The sequence below is a fragment of the Elaeis guineensis genome, chromosome 5 (genome assembly GCF_000442705.2).
Source record: "Elaeis guineensis isolate ETL-2024a chromosome 5, EG11, whole genome shotgun sequence".
NCBI classification, from domain to species: Eukaryota; Viridiplantae; Streptophyta; class Magnoliopsida; order Arecales; family Arecaceae; genus Elaeis; species Elaeis guineensis.
This window is the reverse complement of record NC_025997.2, coordinates 22,649,593-22,672,769: the sequence shown is the minus strand read 5'-3', so window position 1 is coordinate 22,672,769 and position 23,177 is coordinate 22,649,593. Positions and strand designations below refer to the sequence as shown.

The 23,177-nt window shown below is 35.0% G+C and overlaps 2 protein-coding genes and 2 non-coding genes across 30 annotated transcripts; 1 reads left to right on the top strand and 3 right to left on the bottom strand.

The window, feature by feature from the left end:
• The first annotated feature begins 379 nt into the window (after window positions 1–379).
• LOC140857789 (uncharacterized) lies at window positions 380–1,250 on the top strand. The gene is made up of 2 exons (XM_073256980.1): window positions 380–535; window positions 625–1,250. Exons 1-2 carry the CDS (start codon window positions 476–478, stop codon window positions 1,066–1,068), a joined length of 504 nt encoding a protein of 167 aa, XP_073113081.1. The 5' UTR covers window positions 380–475; the 3' UTR covers window positions 1,069–1,250.
• Window positions 1,251–2,437: 1,187 nt separating this feature from the next.
• LOC105045141 (uncharacterized) lies at window positions 2,438–17,654 on the bottom strand. Of its 27 annotated transcripts, none has more exons than XM_073257706.1 (8): window positions 15,811–17,652; window positions 12,027–13,332; window positions 11,683–11,764; window positions 7,895–8,068; window positions 7,728–7,816; window positions 5,633–5,983; window positions 5,345–5,428; window positions 2,438–3,234 (listed from the first exon to the last, which is right to left on the bottom strand). In XM_073257706.1, the coding sequence occupies exon 1, from the start codon at window positions 17,511–17,513 to the stop codon at window positions 15,846–15,848; it is 1,668 nt and encodes a 555-aa protein (XP_073113807.1). In that variant the 5' UTR covers window positions 17,514–17,652; the 3' UTR covers window positions 2,438–3,234; window positions 5,345–5,428; window positions 5,633–5,983; window positions 7,728–7,816; window positions 7,895–8,068; window positions 11,683–11,764; window positions 12,027–13,332; window positions 15,811–15,845. The 27 variants fall into 27 exon arrangements, with proteins under 27 accessions (XP_073113807.1, XP_073113817.1, XP_073113816.1 ...); XM_073257716.1 differs by having other exon boundaries at window positions 5,633–5,883; XM_073257715.1 differs by having other exon boundaries at window positions 5,633–5,874.
• A 5,096-nt stretch (window positions 17,655–22,750) lies between these two features.
• On the bottom strand, window positions 22,751–22,860 carry LOC114914283 (small nucleolar RNA snoR100). The gene has a single exon (XR_003801068.2). It is a non-coding gene; the product is annotated as a small nucleolar RNA snoR100 (small nucleolar RNA).
• Window positions 22,861–23,035: 175 nt separating this feature from the next.
• LOC114914280 (small nucleolar RNA Z155) lies at window positions 23,036–23,111 on the bottom strand. The gene has a single exon (XR_003801065.2). It is a non-coding gene; the product is annotated as a small nucleolar RNA Z155 (small nucleolar RNA).
• Window positions 23,112–23,177: the final 66 nt, after the last annotated feature.

Here is a 23,177-nt window from a genome sequence, read left to right as displayed (position 1 = left end):
AGGTTTGGCAAGAAAAAATAAAAGATTTGGACAGATAAATAACCTTGATGCATATATCATGATTTTTTTTATTTTTTTAAAGTTACAAACAGACAAACTCCGTGAAAAAAAAAAAAAAACCCGCACCTTTTTTTTTTTTTTTTTTTTGGCATGAAGGATCGTTTCCCCTCCACAACGAATCCGTTTATCTTTCTCCAAAACGATAGAAAGACGTTTCCCACCGACCGCACTATTAAGTCGGGGGGACCACCAACACGAACATGGCCACGTTCCCCTGCTCCGGCCTTTCAGCAGTTAAGCCCAACGACCATGGTCATTTTTGGAATCCCCGCGGCCATTTCCCGTGCCGTAGGACCCCCAACCCCTGAGAAAATAAGAAGGGCTGAAGAGCCATCCGCTTCCTCCACCTCTCTCTCTCTCTAAAGGAAGGAAAGAGTAGAAGAAGAAAAAACAGAGCAAATCCCCAATACTCCCAATGCCGGAGCCCCAGCATTACAGTGACTACGGCTTCGATCCCCAGATCGACTACTTCCAGGTTCATCGCCTAACTGCTCCCCATATGTTTTCTTCTCCTCATTCTAGTCCTCACTTTTCTTTTCTTTTCTTTTTTTTTCTGAATTAAAGGTGTTAGAGGAGGCCCGGAGACACAGCAAGAGGAACGAAGCGCGGTCGCTGGACGCGCTCCACTTCAAGCTCCAGAAGCCCATCTCCAAGGATGACGCCAAGTCCCGGAAGAAGCGCCGCTGGTGGTGGAAATCCGCCCTTTTCTTCTGGAAGCGCGCCAAGGCCGGTGGCGACGATGACGTTGGGTCCGGTTGCCGCCGTCCAAAGAGCTACGCCTCTCCTTACCGGGCGGTGTCCGGACCGGTGTACGCGACGGAGAGTGGGGGGTCGACCACGCCGTGCCGCACCAGCCGGCCCAGCTCCGGGCCGCTGGCTGCGGCGGAGGTCGGGGGGGTGGGGCTCCCGTATCTCAGTCTTCGGGATCTCAACCTCGTTGACGGCCACCGGTTCTCCGCCTCCGCCGCCGCCGCCCCGACGCCAATGCCCATCTACCTTGTTACCTGAGTGCCGGCACCGTTCGATCTCTCCCTGGCTTTCGTTTTTATTTCCCCTTTTTTTTTTGGTGGGTCATGGCTTGATCTCCTCGTTATTGGGGTTTGCTGTTTGTTTTTTTTTTCCCCTCTAAAAGTGGAAACGTGAAGGAATTTGAGGCGAAAGTGGAGTATTTTTTGGCCTCATTTTCGTTAGTTGTCGAGTCGCTTTCGCTGTGCCTTCTTTCCCATTTGCTCGCCACGTGCCTCTCTGAGTGATCTGTTTTGGTTTTGGGTTCAACCTCCGCTCACAGTAATGAGCATAACCAACGAGCAACAATGCATTTGGCGGGTTGGTGCGTTCTAATTACGCGCGGCCTTGCGAACTCTGTTTGCGTTGGTTGGGCTGGATTCCCGGCTGGATCGGGAGTTGGGATTGCAATCAAAATAAGTTGCTGTGGAGTCAACGGATCAGGCTTTTGAATGATGCCTTCTGTAAAGGTGATTAGATTTGAGCCTTTTTCAGGCGCGGGACATGGTTCTCGAGGAAGTCATATCATCTCGTGTTTGGGGCGTCAATATGACTAATAATTGCTATTATTTTAACAATAACTTATTGAAAAGGCATTAATATGTTATTATATTGGTTAATCTGTTTTACTCGTAATCATCTATCTCTTGATGTTTGTAATCCCATTATTATCTTGATATTCCTAATGTACTTTTTATAGAACAAAATAGAATAATATTCTCTTTTTACTGTGTTTATTCGAGAGGTAATCAGGAAATGTTGATACTTAAAAAGGGTCTTTTTGGATTTTACTGAAGAATCGGGCTCAAATTTTATAGAATTTCTGGATTGGGCCAACACATTTTTGTTGCCCAGAAATAGCTTTACAACTTTTTTGTTTTCCTTATAGGATTGTGATCGATCTAGTTTATAAGCTATTTCAGGATGTTTTGTCTATCTTCCAGATTATTCTGACCCAATCAACAAATCCTACAGAATTTTCAGTTTAATCCTAACCAAAAAAAAAAAAAAAAATCCAGGCTCCAAAGAAAGATCTATCTGTCTGGTAATACAATGGCTAGGCAAACAGAACCTAGATGCATAACAATACCGACAGAAAACAGGCATATGGTGCACAGGGTGATCGAGTGGCGAGAATGCTGCGCTTAAAAAGACGTATAATGTCTATGCTTCACAAGATCGATGGCCAGGAAAATTGTCTTCGACAGCTGATACTAAACTTGATTTCAGCGAAACCTTCGGAAAACGACAAAAATCTGGAAAATGGTGAAAATGTGAGGCACTACCGTTAAAATGATAAGCATGTTAAAGGGATATACGTCTTCTTAACAAAAAAAAAAAAAAAAAAGGGGGGTGGGGGGGGGGATATACGTGTTAGCCAGAGAATGTATTTTGCCTTCTATCTTAATACAAGAGTTCAACAGGATATTAGGATACATAACTTGGCCTCTCACTTCATAAAATAAAAAAATTAAAAGAAAAGAAAAAGGCCGGGCAGCGGGGACCGGGGGATGTAAAAAGAAAAATAGTATACATAATTTCAGGAGGGTTAAAAAGGGTAAAAGTTTACTACTGAACTATCAGCCTCAGCCCGTTAGCGCTGAAGACAAACCAAACTGTATATATAGCATTTAAACTCATCGGTGATCATTGAAGGAACCACGTTCCTCAAGAGTTTGCCCTCTCCTTTTGTCTATAAACAAGCTGCACCGAACACAGGTTGGTTCCACAGAATGACATGCTAATCTACATATGCAACAACATTTGCTTTGCAATATGCAGCATATAGCACTGCTATTTAACTTCTGAGATATGATCAATCTCCCTTGGTGTGCCAGAACTTACATTAGTCGCAAAGTGTTCCCGTCGCATGCGAGCTTCAATAATTTCTTCGCTGCAATTGGTAGCAGTACACATGGCCCTCCACACAGGAACCAACGTTTGCAAAGGAGGTTGCATTTCCTACAGGTTTCATTCAAGCTCTTAGCAGCTGCCCAGAATGCTTGATGTAGTAGCGTACTTATGAATAGTGACCTCAAAAAGTAACATAAGTCCGTCGCATAGAATCAAAGCCAACTCCAGTAAGAAGTTACGGGAGTCACATTCATTTAATACGGACCTCAGAATCTTCTCAATCAGGACAAAGTGGGGCACAATTCTCCCACTTACCTAAAGAAAAAAAAAATGGTTTTAGAAAACCATGTAATAGGAAGAGCATGTCTGTAAGTGCAGGATGGTGGATGACTGAAAAAAATGAAGGCAGTGTATAACATGAAGTCATGGTTCAAAGGTATGGCAATGTAGAACAGTCAATAAGTAAAGGTGACATCATGCCCGTAATTCTGTTAGGAGCCTACTAATTGAAGATGGTAATAGTGTGTATACGTTTTCAAACCATGACTAGCAGTATTGCTGTTTCTACCTTATTAATGCCAACTGAAGCAATGCAAATGGAAGCACACGGGAAATGAAAATGGAAGGATTCAATGAAATATCACACATGATACAAAGAAGTTCATACTGCATGCCTAAGATCACAATTGCCACAGGATAGGCAGATTGCATTCAACTTCTCCCAAATTCACAATGCTTATATATCAAGATTATTGCTTGGAAAGCCAATTCGATATGATATTTGATAATAAAATCAACCAAGTGCAGCAACGCGGTAAAGTAGGAGAAATGAAAGTCACACAAGATAATGATGGTGGACGAAGTTGCAGTTGATCTCAATAAGCTCGATCAGTTTAAACTATACACATTTATATAACTATTGTTTCATCATATTAAGGGTATATTAACATGGGGATGTGCCTCCCTACATAAAAAAAAAAGGAGTTGAGAATTAAACAAAAATCAATGATGTTTTATTTATTCAATAAGTCCAGAAAAAATAATATTGATACAACGACATATTGCTGAAATTAACCTTTGTATCTTGATTAAAACAAGAGGTATAAATCAACTATGCACAGAAAAATATTTATTTTAGGCCAGACCAACATCAGTTTGGAATGCATGATCTAGATAAAAGTATAAAATTCCTCTGTAGCAAAGTTCAATCTCCTAGAATCTGTCTTAAATGGGTGGAAGAAGAGGCTGAGAGCAACAGTAGGACTACTCCTGTTTATCTGTACATGAAAATAAAGGTTCTCAAAACTTTCTGTGCTCTCTTAACAGCCACAGAGATAACTGCTACAATCAGTCAGTACTATTTGAAACCCAAGCTGTATAGAAGGAGTCTTGGAGATGTGCATTGTTGGTTACCATGCACTTTGGATCAAGCATTGACTTTGATAAACGAATTGATCTAATAATTATCATGAGGAGAAGAAAGAAAGAGATAATATCAAGACAATGCAAACTTCCATGTACATCAAAACTCACCTCCAAAAATGAATTTTAAGTTGCACTTCAAATGTTGGCATAATCAGCACAAACCATATGATTGAAATGAATTTTTAAAATCAGTAAACAAGATCTGAAGTGAAAGATCTGAAGTGGTATAGATATTATCCATCTGGATCCTTTTCGTATCCGAATCAATTTAGATATGGACAGAAATTTGAGGATCTGACTAACATCCATACTCGTATCCATATTCGTGAAAGAAAAATGAATATGGAGATGGATAGACAACTATCCGATCCATATCCGAATCTACATGTAACCCTATAAACTTTATATAGTACTTATTTAAGAAAAATATACCACTATATAAAAATATGATTAACTTGATTGATCATCTATTTAGTAATATTATTGATTCTGTAGTCATAAAGTTTAATTATCTAAATTATATCCATACTTTCAATATCCGAATTATGTCCGTATCTGTTTAAAACAAATATGGATATCAATTTTTGCATCCGAATAATATCGTATCCATATTTGTATTTGTCACACAAAACAAATATGGATATGGATATGCCAGTATCCAATCAGGTTTCAGCTCTACTAAAGAAGAATAAAACTAAGAATAGACTTCTGTTGATGTAAACCTAACACAAAGGCAAGTGCAATAAACTGAAACCATTTAAAAAGTGGCCCATCATTTCAATAGCATGTATAAAATGTACTCAATCGCACCGTAAATTTGCTATAGGCATGCTGGTTACCGTTTGCCACAACACCAGGTGCCATAGCAAAAGAATATAATACACAGCTTATTTTGACTTCTACAATATGCTTAGCTAATTCGATAAGAGAAGCGATATCAAGTGTGGAGCAAGATCGACATGTTCAAGAAAACAAGGATGACAAGGTTTCAACATATCACCTTTTTCAACTGGCTTGTACTGCACATGTTTGGCAAGAAGAGCACCCAAAAGAGTAGTCCAAAAAAGGTGGGAGACAAATTTTCCTGTTAAAGTCATGCCATAAACCAACTTCACAGCAATCACAGCAACATTACACTAGCACATGAGCAAGACTATACCTATGAAATCCTAAAACTAGTTTGGGCTTCTATTATGACAGTACAGTCATAGGTCTCATTCCACAAAATGCTACTAGTAATAAGGCAAATGTTAGAGTACATGAATGCAGCAGAGTGATAACTAGGTACCTTTACCAGTAAAGAAAGATGGCCAATAGCAAAAATGTGAGGATGCAAGCACATAATAAAAGAACCCATGTTCTGCGCCTCTTGATGAAGATATCACGAACATCAATTACTTTGAGAAGGCTGCTTCCAGTCGTGCTGATTCCAACTGTATTTATTATGAAAAATGAAAGATGAGGCATGCTATACCGGTCAATGTGGATCCAGATTAGACTATCTCTAGCTTATACAGGTGCCGTGTATAACTGCAAAAGCTTGAGATGAATTAAAATTATAATCCAATCTCTCTCAACCAAGCTTCTATTGAAATAGCTCGCTGGATAAAGGAAGGCAGTGATATTTCCAGGAGATGATCTGTTTGATAAAGGCACTTAGCATTTCAGAATTAATAGAATTATATTTAGATATAATGCATGCACGCATACAAATTGTAAGTTTAATACAAATACTATCTTATTATGAAATAGTGAATTGCTAAAGATAACATGTGAAACATCACCAAATTTGTTTTGTCTGAATTCAAATATTATAGCAATAATTGCAAGATGGCGAGTGGCAACATCAGCAAAAAGTAATAGAGGAAATGATATAGAACCAACTTTCCTGCAGAAGTGTTGAAATGGTAGAATATATAATTTAGAAAGAACAGTTTTCACATTATAAGTGTTCATCAGTGATCAAATAAAATAAATAACAGCCACCAAAGATGGCATAAGCAAGTGATCAAAATACAACATTAACATTTCACAATGCTGGTCAATGACCATCAACCAAACAGGCACAATCATAACATCTAAAATGCATGGATTACACTGACATAATAATACTCGGTGAACTATGTTATCATTTAAAATATGTCAAGCCTAAGACTTTGCATTGTACATGGCAAATTAAGCATGTTGTTGCAAGTCTCTAGACTGATGTCGGTTGCCCGCCGATGTGAATCTTAGGTCTGGTTGAAGAGACACTTCCTCCGGGAAAATTTGCAATGGAAGCCCGCACGCGTCGGAGATGCTTCGATGGGGGGCTTTTCGATGCTTAAGTAAGCCAGAGCTTGAGAACAGAGAAGAAAGAAGAGAAAAAATAGGAGAAAGTATGGATATTATTCTCAATGAGTGTATTTTGCTTGCTTACCTTAGGATCCTCTAGTTATCTCTTTATATAGAGACGAAGCTATAGATTGGTATGCCTGAATCCAGTAGGCCATTAGACTCTAGTGTAGTAGGTTGTTAGGCCTTAATTGGATAGATAGTTAGGATAGAAAATCCATCCACTACCCTGCAAATTATGGTTGTTAGTTGTGGGCACTTATCCATGTTTTGGAAGCCATTGGGAGATTTTGACAACTTGACCCTGCCATTAAAATGGCTAGTAGCTTGAGGTTGGCATAACACCAGGGTGCAGTTTCGATTTGGATTTGTGGCCAGTTAAATGCATAAAAGGTCATAACCCTCAGGGCAGCATTGTTTAATGTCCTGATCAATTTCCGTTATGTTATGTAGGGAGTAAAATGATGCTACGGAGCATCTTATGCATCAACATGACTTTAGAATGTCTATGTACTTGATTTGCTTCTTGCTGTTAACCAAATGTCATTCATGAAGTAAAATCTTCATTGTTGACATTGTATCATTTGGCGCGAAAAAAATATTTTCATATGAACAGAGAATTTTCTTGATTCAAGAGAATATAGACAGATCCATTCCAATAGTCATTAGACAAACACGATGGCAAGATCAGGTGCACTAAATTTTTGATTATTGCCAAGATCATTAAAACAAATAAGGATATCAACATCGATGAAAGTTGCATGTGGGTTTAGGTTTGAATGTTTGATGATAAGCATATTTCGATCATAGGTCACTGATAAGGACTGATATAGTTCGAAGAAGCATTATTTGGTGAAGGTCCAGTCTTCTTGTGCTTTGGAGTTGACATGTTAATATCATGGATTTGAATAGAATAGTTTATGAAAAATAAGAATCCATAGAAGATGAGTAATGAAATTGAATGCAGATTGCTGATTTTGCCAAAAGGGGAAAATATAAATCATAATGACAGAATAATCTAAAGCATGGTACACCATATCAGTTCATACCAGTGCATATCGGGCATAGCATACAATACTGATATCAAATGGTATGCATTGCGGGGGGGCACATTGGGTAAAGGTACACCGAAACCAACCTAGGCATATCGACACCAAGATGATATTAGTACAAGGTCTGGTACCAAGATTGTGAACCTTGATTTAAAGCAACTTACCTGAAATCCAAAACACAAAGGATTATGTTCCCTTGTCTCTTTTGCTAGAAGAACCCTGCCTTCACCATTTCCATCAGAAGATGGCAGCACATCAAAAACAAGAATGTCTGCTAGTTTTGTATCAAAAGGATCCTCCAGTAAAGCCAGGAACACTGGTTTCAATACAGCCCAGACCTATAAAACAAGATGCAATCAACTCATCAGCTGACATGTGACACTGATATAGACAAACACAATATAAGAGATGAAAACTATATAACATATACAGCAGCAGGGCTTTAGTTGAAGATTGTGTCACCATAGAATGACTGGGGATGATACACACATCTATGTATGATTGCATGCAGAATCATCTCAAAGTACATAAATAACATTAATTTTGGTGAAGTATTCAGACCATGTACTCACGCATTCAAGGAAAAAAATTACAGTGATTTTATCCATGATTATAATACAGGATATGAGAACACACATAGGAATAACCTGTAATATTTTGCTTTCCTTTTTCAGTTAATAATGAATATGCAAATAATAAATGCCTGCAAAATCTTGAAGTTATGAGTCATTGCAACCTATGCTGAAATAGGCTTTTTTACTGATGCTAATATATACTGCAGGTTATATGTGACATTGTCTCAGGCCTTAACAAAGTATTATAAAATCATAGCGATTTGCCAATTGAAACAGCAAACAAGAAAACTTCAAGATAAGATCATGAATCTGGTTTATTATGATCATACAACAGGTCCAAAATGTGAAAGCAGCAAACAAATTCCACATGCTCTGGAACCAAGATATCATGGAAAATGAAACTGTTCAACCTGTTTATCAGAAAATGTCATGCAACATTCATTTGTTTTTTCTTACTATTTTACTCGGTCCCTTTTTGAATAATTCCTTCATTTAAGGTAATCTGAAAAGTCAAAATACGATCACCTCGAAATGGAAACTATAACAGATGCACTACAATGAATTATTAGAGTCATCTTATTAAAGGATATTTCAGTTGACAGAGGAACCTAAACTAACATTGGAGAAAAGGAAAATTATAAGGACAAAAATGTAAAGCAAGAAGTGCATGATGGACACACTACAGCAGACTATAACGTCAAAAAGTAACATATATGCATTTTTTATAATAAATGGTGATCCTTAGTTTGGTTGCCAGGACCCGTGATTTAAGTTGCCACACAGCCCACACCCACTACAAATTTTTGATGCTGCTCTTGCACTAGCTTCCTGGTGCATCAAATTACCTTCGGCACCATCATCTTTAGTTGCTACTTGTTAGTATATCCAACTGCCAACCAACTTAAAAAATAAAAAAATAAAAAAGAGTTACTTAGGCCCTGTTTGGGATTGCTGTTGGCAGTAGAGCTTTTGGAACTTTTGAAAGTAGAGCTTTTACGAAAAGCTATTTGCTGTTTGGTAACCACATTTACAAAGTGCTTTGAAACTTTATCATATGTTTGGTAACTAAAATAAAAAAGTACTTTTGGTATGATAAAAGGACAATAAAAAACTTTGCATAGTATTGTATAGTAGAGAATAATATAATATTATATTATATATTAAAATATTATTATACTATATAATATTATTATCATATAATATAACATAATAATATAATATAATTATAATATAATTTATAATGTAATATAATATATTAGTTATAATCTAATGTAATAATAGATTATAATATAATATCATATAATATAACATATTATATTATATTATTCTGATATAATTATATTATAGTATTATCATATAATGTAATATAATATAATGGATTATAATCTAATCTAATAATAAATTATAATATAACAAATTATATTATATTATTATAATATAATAATATTATAATAGATTATATTATGTCTATAACATAAATATTATTACATTTTAAAGTATTATTTTATTGTATAATATTATTATCATATAATGTAATATAATATAATATACACTATAATATAATATCTTTATAATTATGATGTAATATATAATTTAATATAATATAATGGATTATAATCTAATTTAATAATAAATTATAATAAAACAGATTATATTATATTATTATAATATAATAATATTATATTATTAATAAATATTGTTATATTAAATTATATTTTCATAATATAATAATACTAGAACAGATTATATTATATATTTATAATATATCATAATATTAATTTATTATTATATTATATTTATAGTATAATAATATAATATGATATAATTATGAGATTTGTTAATGAATATTTCTGTCATTAAAAAAAATTATTTAAATCAAAACAGCTTTCCAATATTAGCTAGAAAATACTTTTGACAAAACTTTAAAATAAAATTTTTCTCAAATAGACATTTTCATCTTTCTGGCAAAGTCAAAACAGCTTCTCGATTTTTTATCAAACATCACTGTATTACCCCAAAATGCTTTCCAAAGGTCAGAAAGTACTTTCTGGCACTCTAAAAGCTTAGCCAAACAGGACCTCAGCTTTTTTTCCCCACTTTTAAAATCCACATATCTCATTGTTTTGACATTACTTTGTATAAAAGCTTTAAAATCACTTTTGCTTCCTAAAAAATTTAGAAGGACAACTCCCTTGCTTCAGAACCATTCTTGTTCAGATTGCTAATGTGTGCAGTCTGCATCACAGAAGGCTGCTACCATGGCTGGCCAAGATGAGCCCAGCCAGCATATTTCTCAACTGCATGCACCCTGCTCATTGGACCCATGAGGAACACATTTCCACGTATAGCCATGTGATCACCAGCTGGTGCCCATCCAGGCCAGCAGCAATTGTAGCTTAAAACAACCCAAAATTCTCCTCTACATAGATCCCAAGGAAGGTTGTTGTCAGCAATGTAAACCATACAGCCTATTCTCTATTCACCAAACAAAGTAAATTCAAAAGGACCAATCCATGCTATCAAATCACGTAACAGATTAGAGATGCCAGCACTGCACAAGCCAGCAGCCTCTATGAGCCTCCAAGACTAGTGCTATCTAGGATAGCCTTGGATGAGCAGTTATAAGGCAAAGATAGGTCCAGGCAAGTTTCAGCATGTAAGAAAATGAGACAAAAAATGGTTTTCAGAAGTTTTATGTTGTTGTGTATCGTATTTACGTACACCTTTCTGTCAGGCACTGCATGATTGTATCATGCGAATGGATCTATGCTCCATGTAGCATGTAGGCTTTTCCATAACTTAAATTTGAGAACACGGTAATGCTCTTGAAAATTTAAAACAATATGCAAACTAGTTAACCCAACTAAGAGGTTGGAACTTGCAAGATATATAATGAAATACTTTTTGCCAGTTGCCATTGCAACAATTAAACCAATAGCATGCACAACATCTATTATCATCATATTCCTTCTCAATTTTTGGCAAATGCTTCACCGTAACATAATCTTCCTTTGGCTTAGGTCCACACTCTGGAAAAAATGATGACCTTAAGACCTCCAAAAACTTGCAGACCTGAAGTTTACAAAAGCTCATAAATCCATAATCATGACAATGAATCAATATTGGGTCAGAGTAATGATTAAAGCTTTTTCTCTTTTTCTAGAAAAAAAAAAGAAATAAAAGAGAAACAGAACTACCAAAGAACAACATTAGATTATACATCATAACTCAGTATAGATTAGTTGTGAACAAGGAATGGAAGACGTGTTCAACATATTACTTTGTATTGATAATTACAACATCCAAAAGAAGGAAGAGAAATATGGAAAAGCTTATTACTCAAAGGAATGCGTGATCTAGATAAAAGTATAAAATACCTCTGTAGCCAAGTTCGATCTCCTAGAATGTCTTAAATGGGTAGAAGAAGAGGCTGAATGCAACAGCAGGGCTCCTGTTTATCTGTTACATGAAAATAAAGGTTCTCAAAACTCTCTGTGCTCTCTTAACAGCCACAGAAATAACTGCTACAATCAGTCAGTACTATTTGAAACCCAAGCTGTATAGAAGTAAGGAGCCTTGGAGATGCGTATTGTTGGTTACCATGCACTTTGGATCAAAGCATGGACTTTGATAAACAAATTGATCTAATAATTATAATGAGGAAAAGAAAGAAAGAGATGATATCAAAACAATGAAAGCTTCCATGTACATCAAAACTCACCTCCAGAAATGAATTTCAAGTTGCACTTCAAATGTTGGCATAATCACCACAAACTCTATGATTGAAATGAATTTTTAAAATCAGTAAACAAGATCTGAAGCGGAAAAGACTTGCATTATTTCTATCTATATAACCTAGAGGAGAATAAAACTAAGAAATGACTTCTATTGATGTAAACCTAACACATAGGCAAGTGCAATAAACTGAAACCATTGACAAAGTGGCCCATCATTTTAATAGCATGCATAAAATGTACTCAATTGCACCACAACTTTGCTATAGGCATGTTGGTTACCATTCACCATGACACCAGTCACTATAACAAAAGAATATAATACACAAGTTATTTTGGCTTCCACAAAATGCTTAGCTGATTGAAGAAGAGGAACGATATCAAGTGTGGAGCAAGACGGACTTGCTCAAGAAAACAAGGTTGACAAGGTTTCAACATATCACCTTTTTCAACTGGCTTGTACTGCATATATTTGGCAAGGAGAGCACCCAAACAATTAGTCCAAAAAAAAGCTGGGAGACAAAGTTTCCTGTTAAAGTCATGCCATAAACCAACTTCACAGCAATCACAGCAACGTTACATTAGCATAAATGATCAAGACTATGCATATGAGTTTGGGCTTCTATTATGACGGTCAAGGATTCAGGTCCCTGCGGGATGTCCCATGAGACACTGGAACGGGGTACCATCCCATATATTGGGAAAAGACTGTCTCATTAATGTCCCAGCATTCCGATTGGGACGTCTTAGGACATTCTCTATCCCAAATATCGGGATGGGGTGGGATGGCAGCGCATCTTGCTATATGGAAAAACCAGAATAGTCCCATCGCACAGGATTTAAAACCTAGATAACAGTATAATCATAGGTCTCATTCCACAAAATGCAACTGGTAATAAGGCAAATGTTAGAGTACAGGAATGCAGCAGAGTGATAACTAGGTACCTTTACCAGTAAAGAATGAGGGCCAATAGCAAAAATATGAGGATGCAAGCATATCATAAAAGAACCCATGTTCTGCACCTCTTGATGAAGATATCACGAACATCAATTACTTAAGAAGGCTGCTTGTCGTGACAATTCCAACTGTATTTGTTATGAGAAAATGAAAGATGAGGCATGCTACCGGTCAATATGGATCCAGATTAGACTACCTCTAGCTTATACAGGTGCCATGTATAACTGCAAAAGCTTGAGATGAATTAAAATTATAATCCAATATGTCTCTCAACCAAGCTTCTATTGAAATAGCTCGCTGGATAAAGGAAGGCAGTGATATTTCCAGGAGATGATCTGTTTGATAAGGGCACTTAGCATTTCAGAATTAATAGAATTATATTTAAATATAATACATACATGCATACAAATTGTAAGTTTAATACAAATACTATCTTATCATGAAATAGTGAATTGCTAAAGATAACATGTGAAGCATCACCAAATTAGTTTTGTCTGAATTCAAATATTATAGGAATAATTGCAAGATGGCAAGTGGCAACATCAGAAAAATGTAATAGAGGAAATGATATACAACCAACTTTCCTGCGGAAGTGTTGAAATGGTAGAACATATAATTTAGAAAGAACAGTTTTCACATTATAAGTGTTCAGCAGTGATCAAATAAAAAAAATAACAGCAACCTAAGATGGCATAAACAAGTTACCAAAATACGGCATTAACATTTCACAGTGCTGTCAATGACTGTTAACCAAACAGGCACAATCATAACATCTAAAATGCATGGATTACATTGATATAATAATACTCAGTGAACCACGTTATCATTTAAAACATGTCAAGCCTAAGACTTTGTATTGAACACAGCAAGTTAAGCAGATAACCTGAAACAAATTTAAGGACATAACTAAGCTCCTATATGGCATTCACATATTGGACGAGTGTGTGTGTGCGCGCGCGCGCGTGTGTGTGTGAGAGAGAGAGAGATAGAGAGTTTCAGCACACAACATAATCTAGTAGATCGAGTGTCTGCTAGGTAGAATATATAATATGCAAAACAACAATGTGATACATCATTTTTATGTGCATGAAGGAGAAGGCATGACCAAGTCAAAAATACAAATCTTAGTAGATTAATCCATAGGATAAATGCATGTGGTACCATGACTCAACATAAGAAGGAAAAGTACAAGAGCTGATGAGAAAATTATTATACACCTTGCTGAAACCTTATTGATCTTCAGGTTATGAGTAAATCACTCTTGCTACAATTACCACCTTGCTTGCTTAGAAAGGACAGGGTTGACAAACCACGTGATTTGAGCTCTCAAAGAGGTTACAAATTTTGGATTTCCCTCATAGACCGTTAATTTGCTCTATAACACAACTATGGTGACTGTAATAAGATTTCCACAACCTATAACCAATAAAAGATTTAACACTATTCCTAGTCAGAATAGGAGAAGAATTTCCCAGATAGTCCACAAAGTCTTTCTGCAATGGCCAGCCTACAGTCCTCTTAATCAAACCTAGTCCTCAAAAACACCTATGAAGTTGCCAACTAGCCAAAGAATTGGTCCTACAGTCCTACTTTGACTTCAATACCAAACTAAAGCCTGCCTAAATACAAAGAAAAAAGAAAGAAAGAAGGAGGAAATGGAATACAAATAAGAAGTCCAAAAAGTCCGACCTGACAAGAAAGACTCTTAACAAAACAATTAGTCCTCTAGGGAACTAAACATAGAGTACCAACTTGATGCCTCATCCAAAAACCTAGGGGTCACTAAAGAGATAGCCGAGTATGTAGAAAAATCACATATCTTGATAGAAGCAGATGGATCGATGTCAAATAAATCAATAAAAAACAAGATCAGGTTCAAATGTAATTACAGATATAGTAATTGACAAAAGTCACAAAAATTATTGCATTATGATGGTGATGCAGAGCCATTTCAATACAAAATTACACACACAGTTCTCATTCAAGCAGATAAGTGACAAGCTTTCCATATATAGTATCATGACTTTAGCACTTTGATGACATATAATTGTTGGATATCTCCTCAAATAGGTACTAGAACAGAAAATGAAAAAGAAAGAGATATTAGCAATTAGATTTTGGCTAGCAATTAAGATAATGTCCAAAGTCAACACTCTCAAGATGTGCTTTTTTAATCATAATGTAAATTCCAATAAAAGAATTTTTCTCTTCATATATTTCTCTTTCTAATTTGACCTACCTGAATGTAGCTACAGCTGAACCTTCCCTTATCAATTAATCAATCAAAACTTGGAGGATGTATCAAATAATGTTAGCTAAGTTCAAAATATGACATAAATAATTCCAGAATTCAGTGATGTATTTAAAATGACTTGTATTTAGGATCCTCCACATCCACAGCTCACCTTTAGAACATACACCAAAAGATATAATGGGAGGATAATGAATTTAGAAACATAAAGCATGAATAGATGAGCCTCTTAACATAATGCACTAACCTAAATTGCTAAAAATGGTCCCAATAAAGTCTGAACTCTGAACTATCTCTTGGTTATTGATTTGTCAATTGTATTGGCAACTAGAAAAATATGTTTTAACTTTGTTCCACAAATAAATTCCCTGATGAAATACTAGATGACCATCAACTAGCCAAAAGAAGCATTCCATGAACTGTTATGCATTTTTTAACATGCCTGAGACAGGTATCTCTAAATAAACATAACTATCATACCCAATATAAGCAGCTAAAATTTTAGAGGAGAGTAAAAGTGCAAAACACTACATTACATCTAATGAGGATAATGATTACTTACGACTGCAGAGGAACAAGTAGAATTGGATGCCAAGCTCAAAAATGCCAACCATTAGCACGCCAAAAATTCTGTGTGTTTGCATTAACTCGTGCAACTTTGACCTTCAGAAAAAGCTTGTATGCAGTCTCCACCTTATTCATCTCCAGCAATTTTCTGTTCAGTTTGCTATAAACAACCTTTCCAAGACACAAGCCTTTTTGCAGTGACTCCTCCATCACAAGCACAGCATTGTCAACCTGCCCTACATTGCAAAGTCCATTGATGATAAACTTGTAAACCTCCTTATCAGAAGCATAACCACTCTCTTGCATCTCCTCCCAGATCTTCAGCACCATCCCACATTTACCAAACCTCGAAAGCCTCATCAGCAAAAGCTTATAAGCTTTCATAGACAATTTACAACCTACTTTTGTACTCTTTTTATAAATCATCATAGCAGCATGAGGTGGTCCAAAACTACACAAAGGCTCAATGAAATCAGTAATCATGCCAGTATTAGGCAGAATTCCTTGGTTCAACATCTCATCAAACATTGCAAGAGCATCTGCCACCCTTCTAACTCTAAGGAAAGCACTAATCAATTTGTTATATGTATGAATATCTGGCAGACAATTCTTTTCAGACATATCCTTGTAGTATTGAATACACTTATCCAAATCTCCAACTGAAATAAAATTAGAAATCATCGCATTATAAGCCATGGTATCTGGAGCACAACCTTTCTCCTCCATCTTCTCAAAGACATGAATAGCATCATCAGTCCGGCCAACTCTTCCTAATGCCTCAATAAGGTGATTATATGTAACGTTATCAGGGTTCAATCCTTCAGCCATCATCATTGTCCAATAACTCTCAATTTTGTCAACTCTACCAAACTTGGCCCACCCACCAATGATTTCATTATATGACATGTTATCAGTGGGTAATTTTCCTTTCATTCTGTTGAAGAAAGAACTAGCAACCTTGACATGAGATCTACGACAGAGACACTTTACCAGTATATAAAGTGACACCGAATCAGATTTAGCTCCAATCTCTTCCAATCTACTGAATAAGTGAAGTGCCTTAAACACTTGTCGAGCCCTTACAAAGCTATCCATTACAATCTCTAAAGTTTCTGAATTGGGTTCGATCGCATTGTTCTTCATCTGAACCAATATTTCTTCCATAAACTCAAAAAATTTTCTTCTTCCCAATGCCTTCAGCATTACATTATAGGTTTCAACGCAAGACGACATATTTGGCTGCTCTACTGCCCAATTAAAGAACAAAACCATCGCCGCACCTCCTAAATTTCCCCTGTTCAATACATCTGCGAAGATATCTGCCGTGACATCAACACCGGTCGATGACAGGGCGAATTCGACAGCGGATTTACCTCTAAGTTTTTGAAGGAAAACCCCTCTGAGCTTCTCCTCAGCTGAGAGGAGGCGATCCCCGACGCATGCTGGAGGCGACTCTCGAGCTGGATTCGCCGCAAAAGCGCGAGGATTCGAGGTTTTAAGGTCGATCGAGAGGAGATCGGAGAGCTCTTCGAGGACGAGTCGCTCGGACACCGTGGGACGTGATGGTTCGAAGGCACTTGAAGCCTCCTCGAGGAGATTTATGGAGAGAAACCGAGGGGAGAAAGAGGGAAAGAAAGGGTACGTGGTTCTGCAAAGAGGGGGGACAAAACCCAGAAATCTCAGGGTTCGAAACGCCATTAGAGGAGGAGAGAGATCGGTCGCGGCCGCTTGAACTAGGGCCGCTACACCCACAAAATTTGCCCAGTATCAGAATCCGTCAAAAATCTTACTATCCGAACGCATCCCAAATTACGAAATTAAATAAAAACCTCAAACTTGTCCCATTTAAATTTGGGACGCCCGCTGGGTACCCGAACGCATCTGATTAATCGTTTCGTTTGGATTGAAGGTATACGAGGGTTGTCAAAAAAAAAAAAATAATAATAATAAATTAATAAATTTTTATTAAAAAAATAAATAAAAAAATATATATTTTATTTTTATTTGGATAAATGGATTAAGAAAGGATAGAAAAGTTTTTATATATATTTTGATAAATATGTCTTTTCTTATTAATAGGTGTACTATTTAATATTTATGATATTTTGACAAATGTCTATTTTTTTTGATAAATATGCTTCTCAAATTTGCTCTCTTTGATTTTTTTTTTTTGACATTCACATGAATCTATTCGAGAATAATTTTAACTTTCTGAAATGTCCATTTTTTTTGATAAATGTCTGTTCCTTTTTTTCATTTTCTTGGTTTCATGACTTAACTTTCTGATATGAAGAATTTCATTCCTGGATCATATCCAACTTCATTTATAATAGCTAAAATAATCTATATCAAGTTTGATGATCGTTCTGGATCATCATCATCCGACTTCGTATATCAGTGGCCATTTCTTTGATTTTGCTATTATACTAAAGGAGAAAATTTACTCATAGTGGCTCTCATGAATAATATATATATATATATATATATATATATATATATATCCTAAAATATTAATTCTTTGAGATATTTGTTCCCATATCTAGGTCAAATTAAAAAATTAATATATGAATTTCTAGATAGTTTAACTAAAAGAAAATAAATTTCGAGGTAGATTGACTAACCCACCCCGATAAACCCAAAGTCGGTGGTGCATTTGAACTCATAGCCTTTTTATATCACCGCGAAAGCATAACTTGCTTCAGATCTCCAGATAATTGCATTACAGGTTCAATGTACTCTATTGCTTTGTATAAAGACAGCTGTTACTTTTACGTTCTATCTTAAGCATGTACACAAGAATTTCAGAATTTTTCTATAGTATTTTTTTCTATACTTAAATATTTTAGCCAGCATAACTCAGCCTTTAGACACCTTCTACATTGTAGGTAGGTTATGAACAGATCCAAAAGAATGTGAAATTTTCATTAGCAAACTCATTATAGGTTAGCTGATCGATGACCTCGGATTAACTAGTAACTTGAACAACAATTTGGCCTAATACTCTCAGATATGATATTTTAACCTATAAAGCGGTTATATTAATTTATAAAGTACATAAGCAACACTCATGTGTTACAATATATATATAAAAAAAGAAGTAAATACATAACACTGACAGTTGCATACATTAATCACAACATACCGTACAGATACATACTCTGAATAAATTGGCATTCATAGCAAAAAGATATAATCTCATAGCAAAAGCATCATAATACCACATGTCAATATAGAAAAATCATTCATCACTACAAACTATAATATTACCATATTATCATAGAAATGTCATCACTACACCAATCCAATAAAATAAAAGTGAAATGTCATCACTATAAATCATAATATCATAATATAAAAATGTCATCACTATACATACCACAATCCAACAAAATATTATCATACGCCAACACCAAGTCCATAAACTAAAAGCTAGGTGGAGAAAAAAAAGTAGGTGGATGAGAGGGATTGGCACCGAAAACCATCTGGATCAAAAAAAAATTTACACCTTATCATTGGTAATCCAAACAACGCTCTTAACTTATCTAGATTCTCCACAAAAAAGAGATAGCATTCGCCAAAAAGACTGTCCTCAATGCCTAGCTCAAGAACTAAAGTAGCAATCTCATCCTCTTTAATAGGAAGTCGGTATTTTCTTGTTGATGCTTCAATAGCATCTGCAACACTCTTGAGCCCATCCTTTAAAATTTCAACTTCATCTATCTTAGCTTTTCTCTTAGCTTTCTTAGATGATACATCATATCATTGTGAGCATGTATCAGGCGAAAAAGGAGAAGAGTCAAAGAGAGAACTATGCACGTTGTGTATGTCGTCACCAGTTCTATCACTATAATTTTCATTGTTACCATTTTCATCATCCTCATGAATCGACGCTTAATTTATTGATATCATGTAATCTATATCATCAATAGTATTCATATTATCTTTTCTTCTTAACCTCTCTCTCATCTTAAAAGCTGTCTCAGCTTGTTCACCAGTCGCTCTATCAGCTCCATAAAGCAAGCATAGTTTATCGTAGTTGAGAAATGGCTTGTTCCTCCATTTTTGAGCCTCAGAATTACTCTACAAAATAACAAATAACTTTAATAAGATAACTTGAATGCGAGAAAAGGGTTCCAAAAAAAGTTTAATCCTTAAAGTTAATAGATATACCTGAATCAGTGCATCACAAACTTCCTTTTCAACATCAAATATTTCAGTCTCTGGATTTTAAGTAAAACCACTCAAACCACCCTTAAAGAAGTTCAACATTGGAGCGAACTTCTTTTTGACATATTTGATATGATTTTTCAATTTTTTCTTATCAAATTTTTTGTCCGAAAATTTTTTCGTATCTCTTGAAGAATGTTGTCATATGCTAACATAGTGAATGTGCTGTTCACTTGATTTTTAGAATAATTTTGTTGCAAGAAGGCATCTAAAAGATCATCATTCATGGCATTTGTCCAGATAATACAATCTTCTTTGCTATTTAATTCTAAAGATTTTCTTTTAGGTGCCATATGGATACCTATACAAAATTAGCATTTACATGCGCAATATAAAAAGTAGTAATACAATGAAGTAGTTAACTTTATCATCCATCACATCATAATGAGAATGAAACATATTCAAATATTAAAAATTTCTTAACCATACATAGGTTCTGGTAAAATGAAACTAAAGTACAATACATGATAAATTTTTGATATTATAAGCAATATAGAGATAAAAAATATTATATCATGTCCATCCACATAGCAGCTGCTATTGAGTTTCTAATCTCTTCTCCTCTATGTTCATCCTCTACATCATCAGAAGGCTCCGAAACAAGTTTTGGCTCAAGATATTGATTATTAAGTTCTTCATCTACTTCAGAAATAAGTCCCTCATCTAGATCCGTACTCATCAAATAGTTATGTAAAATAGAACATGAAGATTTGCTTATGTGTTTCAACACAAAAAAAAGGTTCATCGGCACTATGATTGAAAATCGCTTCTTAAGTATGCCAAATGCCCTTTCAATTGTATTGCATAATGATGCATGTTGAAGGTTAAATAACTTTTGCATGTTTCTTGGTGGATTTTTGAAATACTCTTTTACATGATAACGTACTCCTTTATAAGACAAAATTATTCTATCTTTAATCATGAAGCCAGCATCAGCAAGATAAATTTTTTTTAAAAAAGTACACTCATCATATATGTACCGTAAGGAATATATTTGTATTTAAATTATTCTGTTGATTTAAACTTTTACCTTGTGAAATTTTTAGTGAAAATCTTCGTGTTAATGTATTATTTAGAATCCTAAAGTCAGATGCAGTCCCTTCTCATCCAAGTAAAATATAGATAAATTTGAAATCAAAAGTACAAGCAGCCAAAATATTTTAGATAGGACAATCCTTCCTACCCTGATACCTAGGAGCAACTGTAGGAGAAATTTTTGCATGAACATGTGTTCCATCAATTGCACCAACACAATCCTGATATTAGAACTTTGTTACTTGATGAGATATAATATACATATTATAAAATAACTTATAGTTTAGAGTATATCTTTCACCTTAAAAAAAGAAAAGAATCGAGAGCTATTAAGTATTTCTGTAGGGACTTGAGATCCATTGGATTGTTGTTCGAATTTTTCTTTTAGTTCTATGATAGCCTTTAAAACAGTATGGAAATGGTGGCTAATTATCTCCCCATATTGGTTAAACATGAATTATACGAGACGATTCTTGAGTTTGTGCCCCATTAGCATAAGAAACATAGCAACCTGTTCTTCTATAGTCACTCATCGTGTAGGTCGAAGACCACCCCCCGATCTTAAAATGTGACATAATTGATGAAAGGCCATTATTCTCATTCGATAAGTATTATGACATTTAACATCATTAGCAAGATCAGCAAGCAATAATCGTCGATCTATATCTCTCTTCTTTATAACTTCTCTAGAAATTTTAAGTCGCTTTCTCTTAAGCCTTCGGCATAAGAACCACCAATAAATAACAACACAAACAACTTATACCGCAGCCATACGATGCAATTGTTGTAAATTAAAAAGCTCATCATCATTGATATAAGCCATGTTATAAAGAATCCACCATGAAATAAACCTATAACAAGTAAAGGGCAATCATAATTATCATCAACGTAACAATGTAGAGAAGACCAGTTTGTCAAGCCTATGTTCTTATATCCATATCATATGAATATAGCAACCCCCCCCCCAACTAAGCTTAATCAAAAGATTAATTATACCTTTAAACATCAAAACATGATGACAACTCTTGTATCTTCACTTATTTTCGCTCAATTAAGGTATTAAAGGAAAGCCTATACACTTACAGAAGGTATAGAACTATTGCTTGATGTTAGTAATTAAATTTCAAAATGCATAACTTGCTTGCCATCAATTGACACTATTTATTCTTACAATCTATTAGGGAGAGCTAAAATATCCAAATCTATACAGGGTTGAAGAACAATGATGAGACTATTACCTTGATGAATTTAAACTTTGCCTTTGTGAATCGTATGTTGCTTTCGGAGTCTTGAGTGCCTCTTTAGCAACCTGTGAAATATAAGCAATTGACTAGAAGTTAGGCATTTACTTGGACATAAGAGATAAAGCACTTTGCGAGCTAGATTTGTGACAAAACAAGTATGCGTGAAGCTCCAATAAATAGCAAAATACATGACCTTTCAATGGGATGTCAATATAAACTCAAGGTATGGTACAAAAAAAATATAGCACCACTTTTATAATGTAATAAATTCAAGAGATAGATGAGTTATCGCATTAAATCATTTTCAAATTAATACATTCATATTATTATGTTTATCGAGAAAAAAAAATCTTGATTTTGATATTATGTTACAAAGAAATCATAAGATTAATATTATGTTACAAAGAAACAATAATATTTTGATATGGTGAATGTGAGTTGAATCCAGTTCCGCTAGATCAACACCTGAGAGCATCAAAACGGGTAGGCATGTAGACCCATCTTTCATCTCTGTGCACCTTACCATGCTTCCTTCTTCTCACTTGGTCCAGAGCATTAGCTTATTCTATAAAAATACATATTTTTTTAGACAAAAAGGATTGAAAAATTTAGAGAACGGATTAAAACTATTTTACTTAAAGGAAATTTCATAAAGATTCATAAAAATGAGAAACAAGATGGCTAATTAACAAATGAATTGGAAGAAATTATTATCGTTGATCAGATAATTATAATCTGATTTTTTCTTAATCAATAATTTCTTTCAGCAAATGTTATCACCATTTCAATGGCATTGAAATGTTACCAAGTGATTACAAAAAAAAATCAACTTGGGAAAAACAAGAAATAAAAGGTC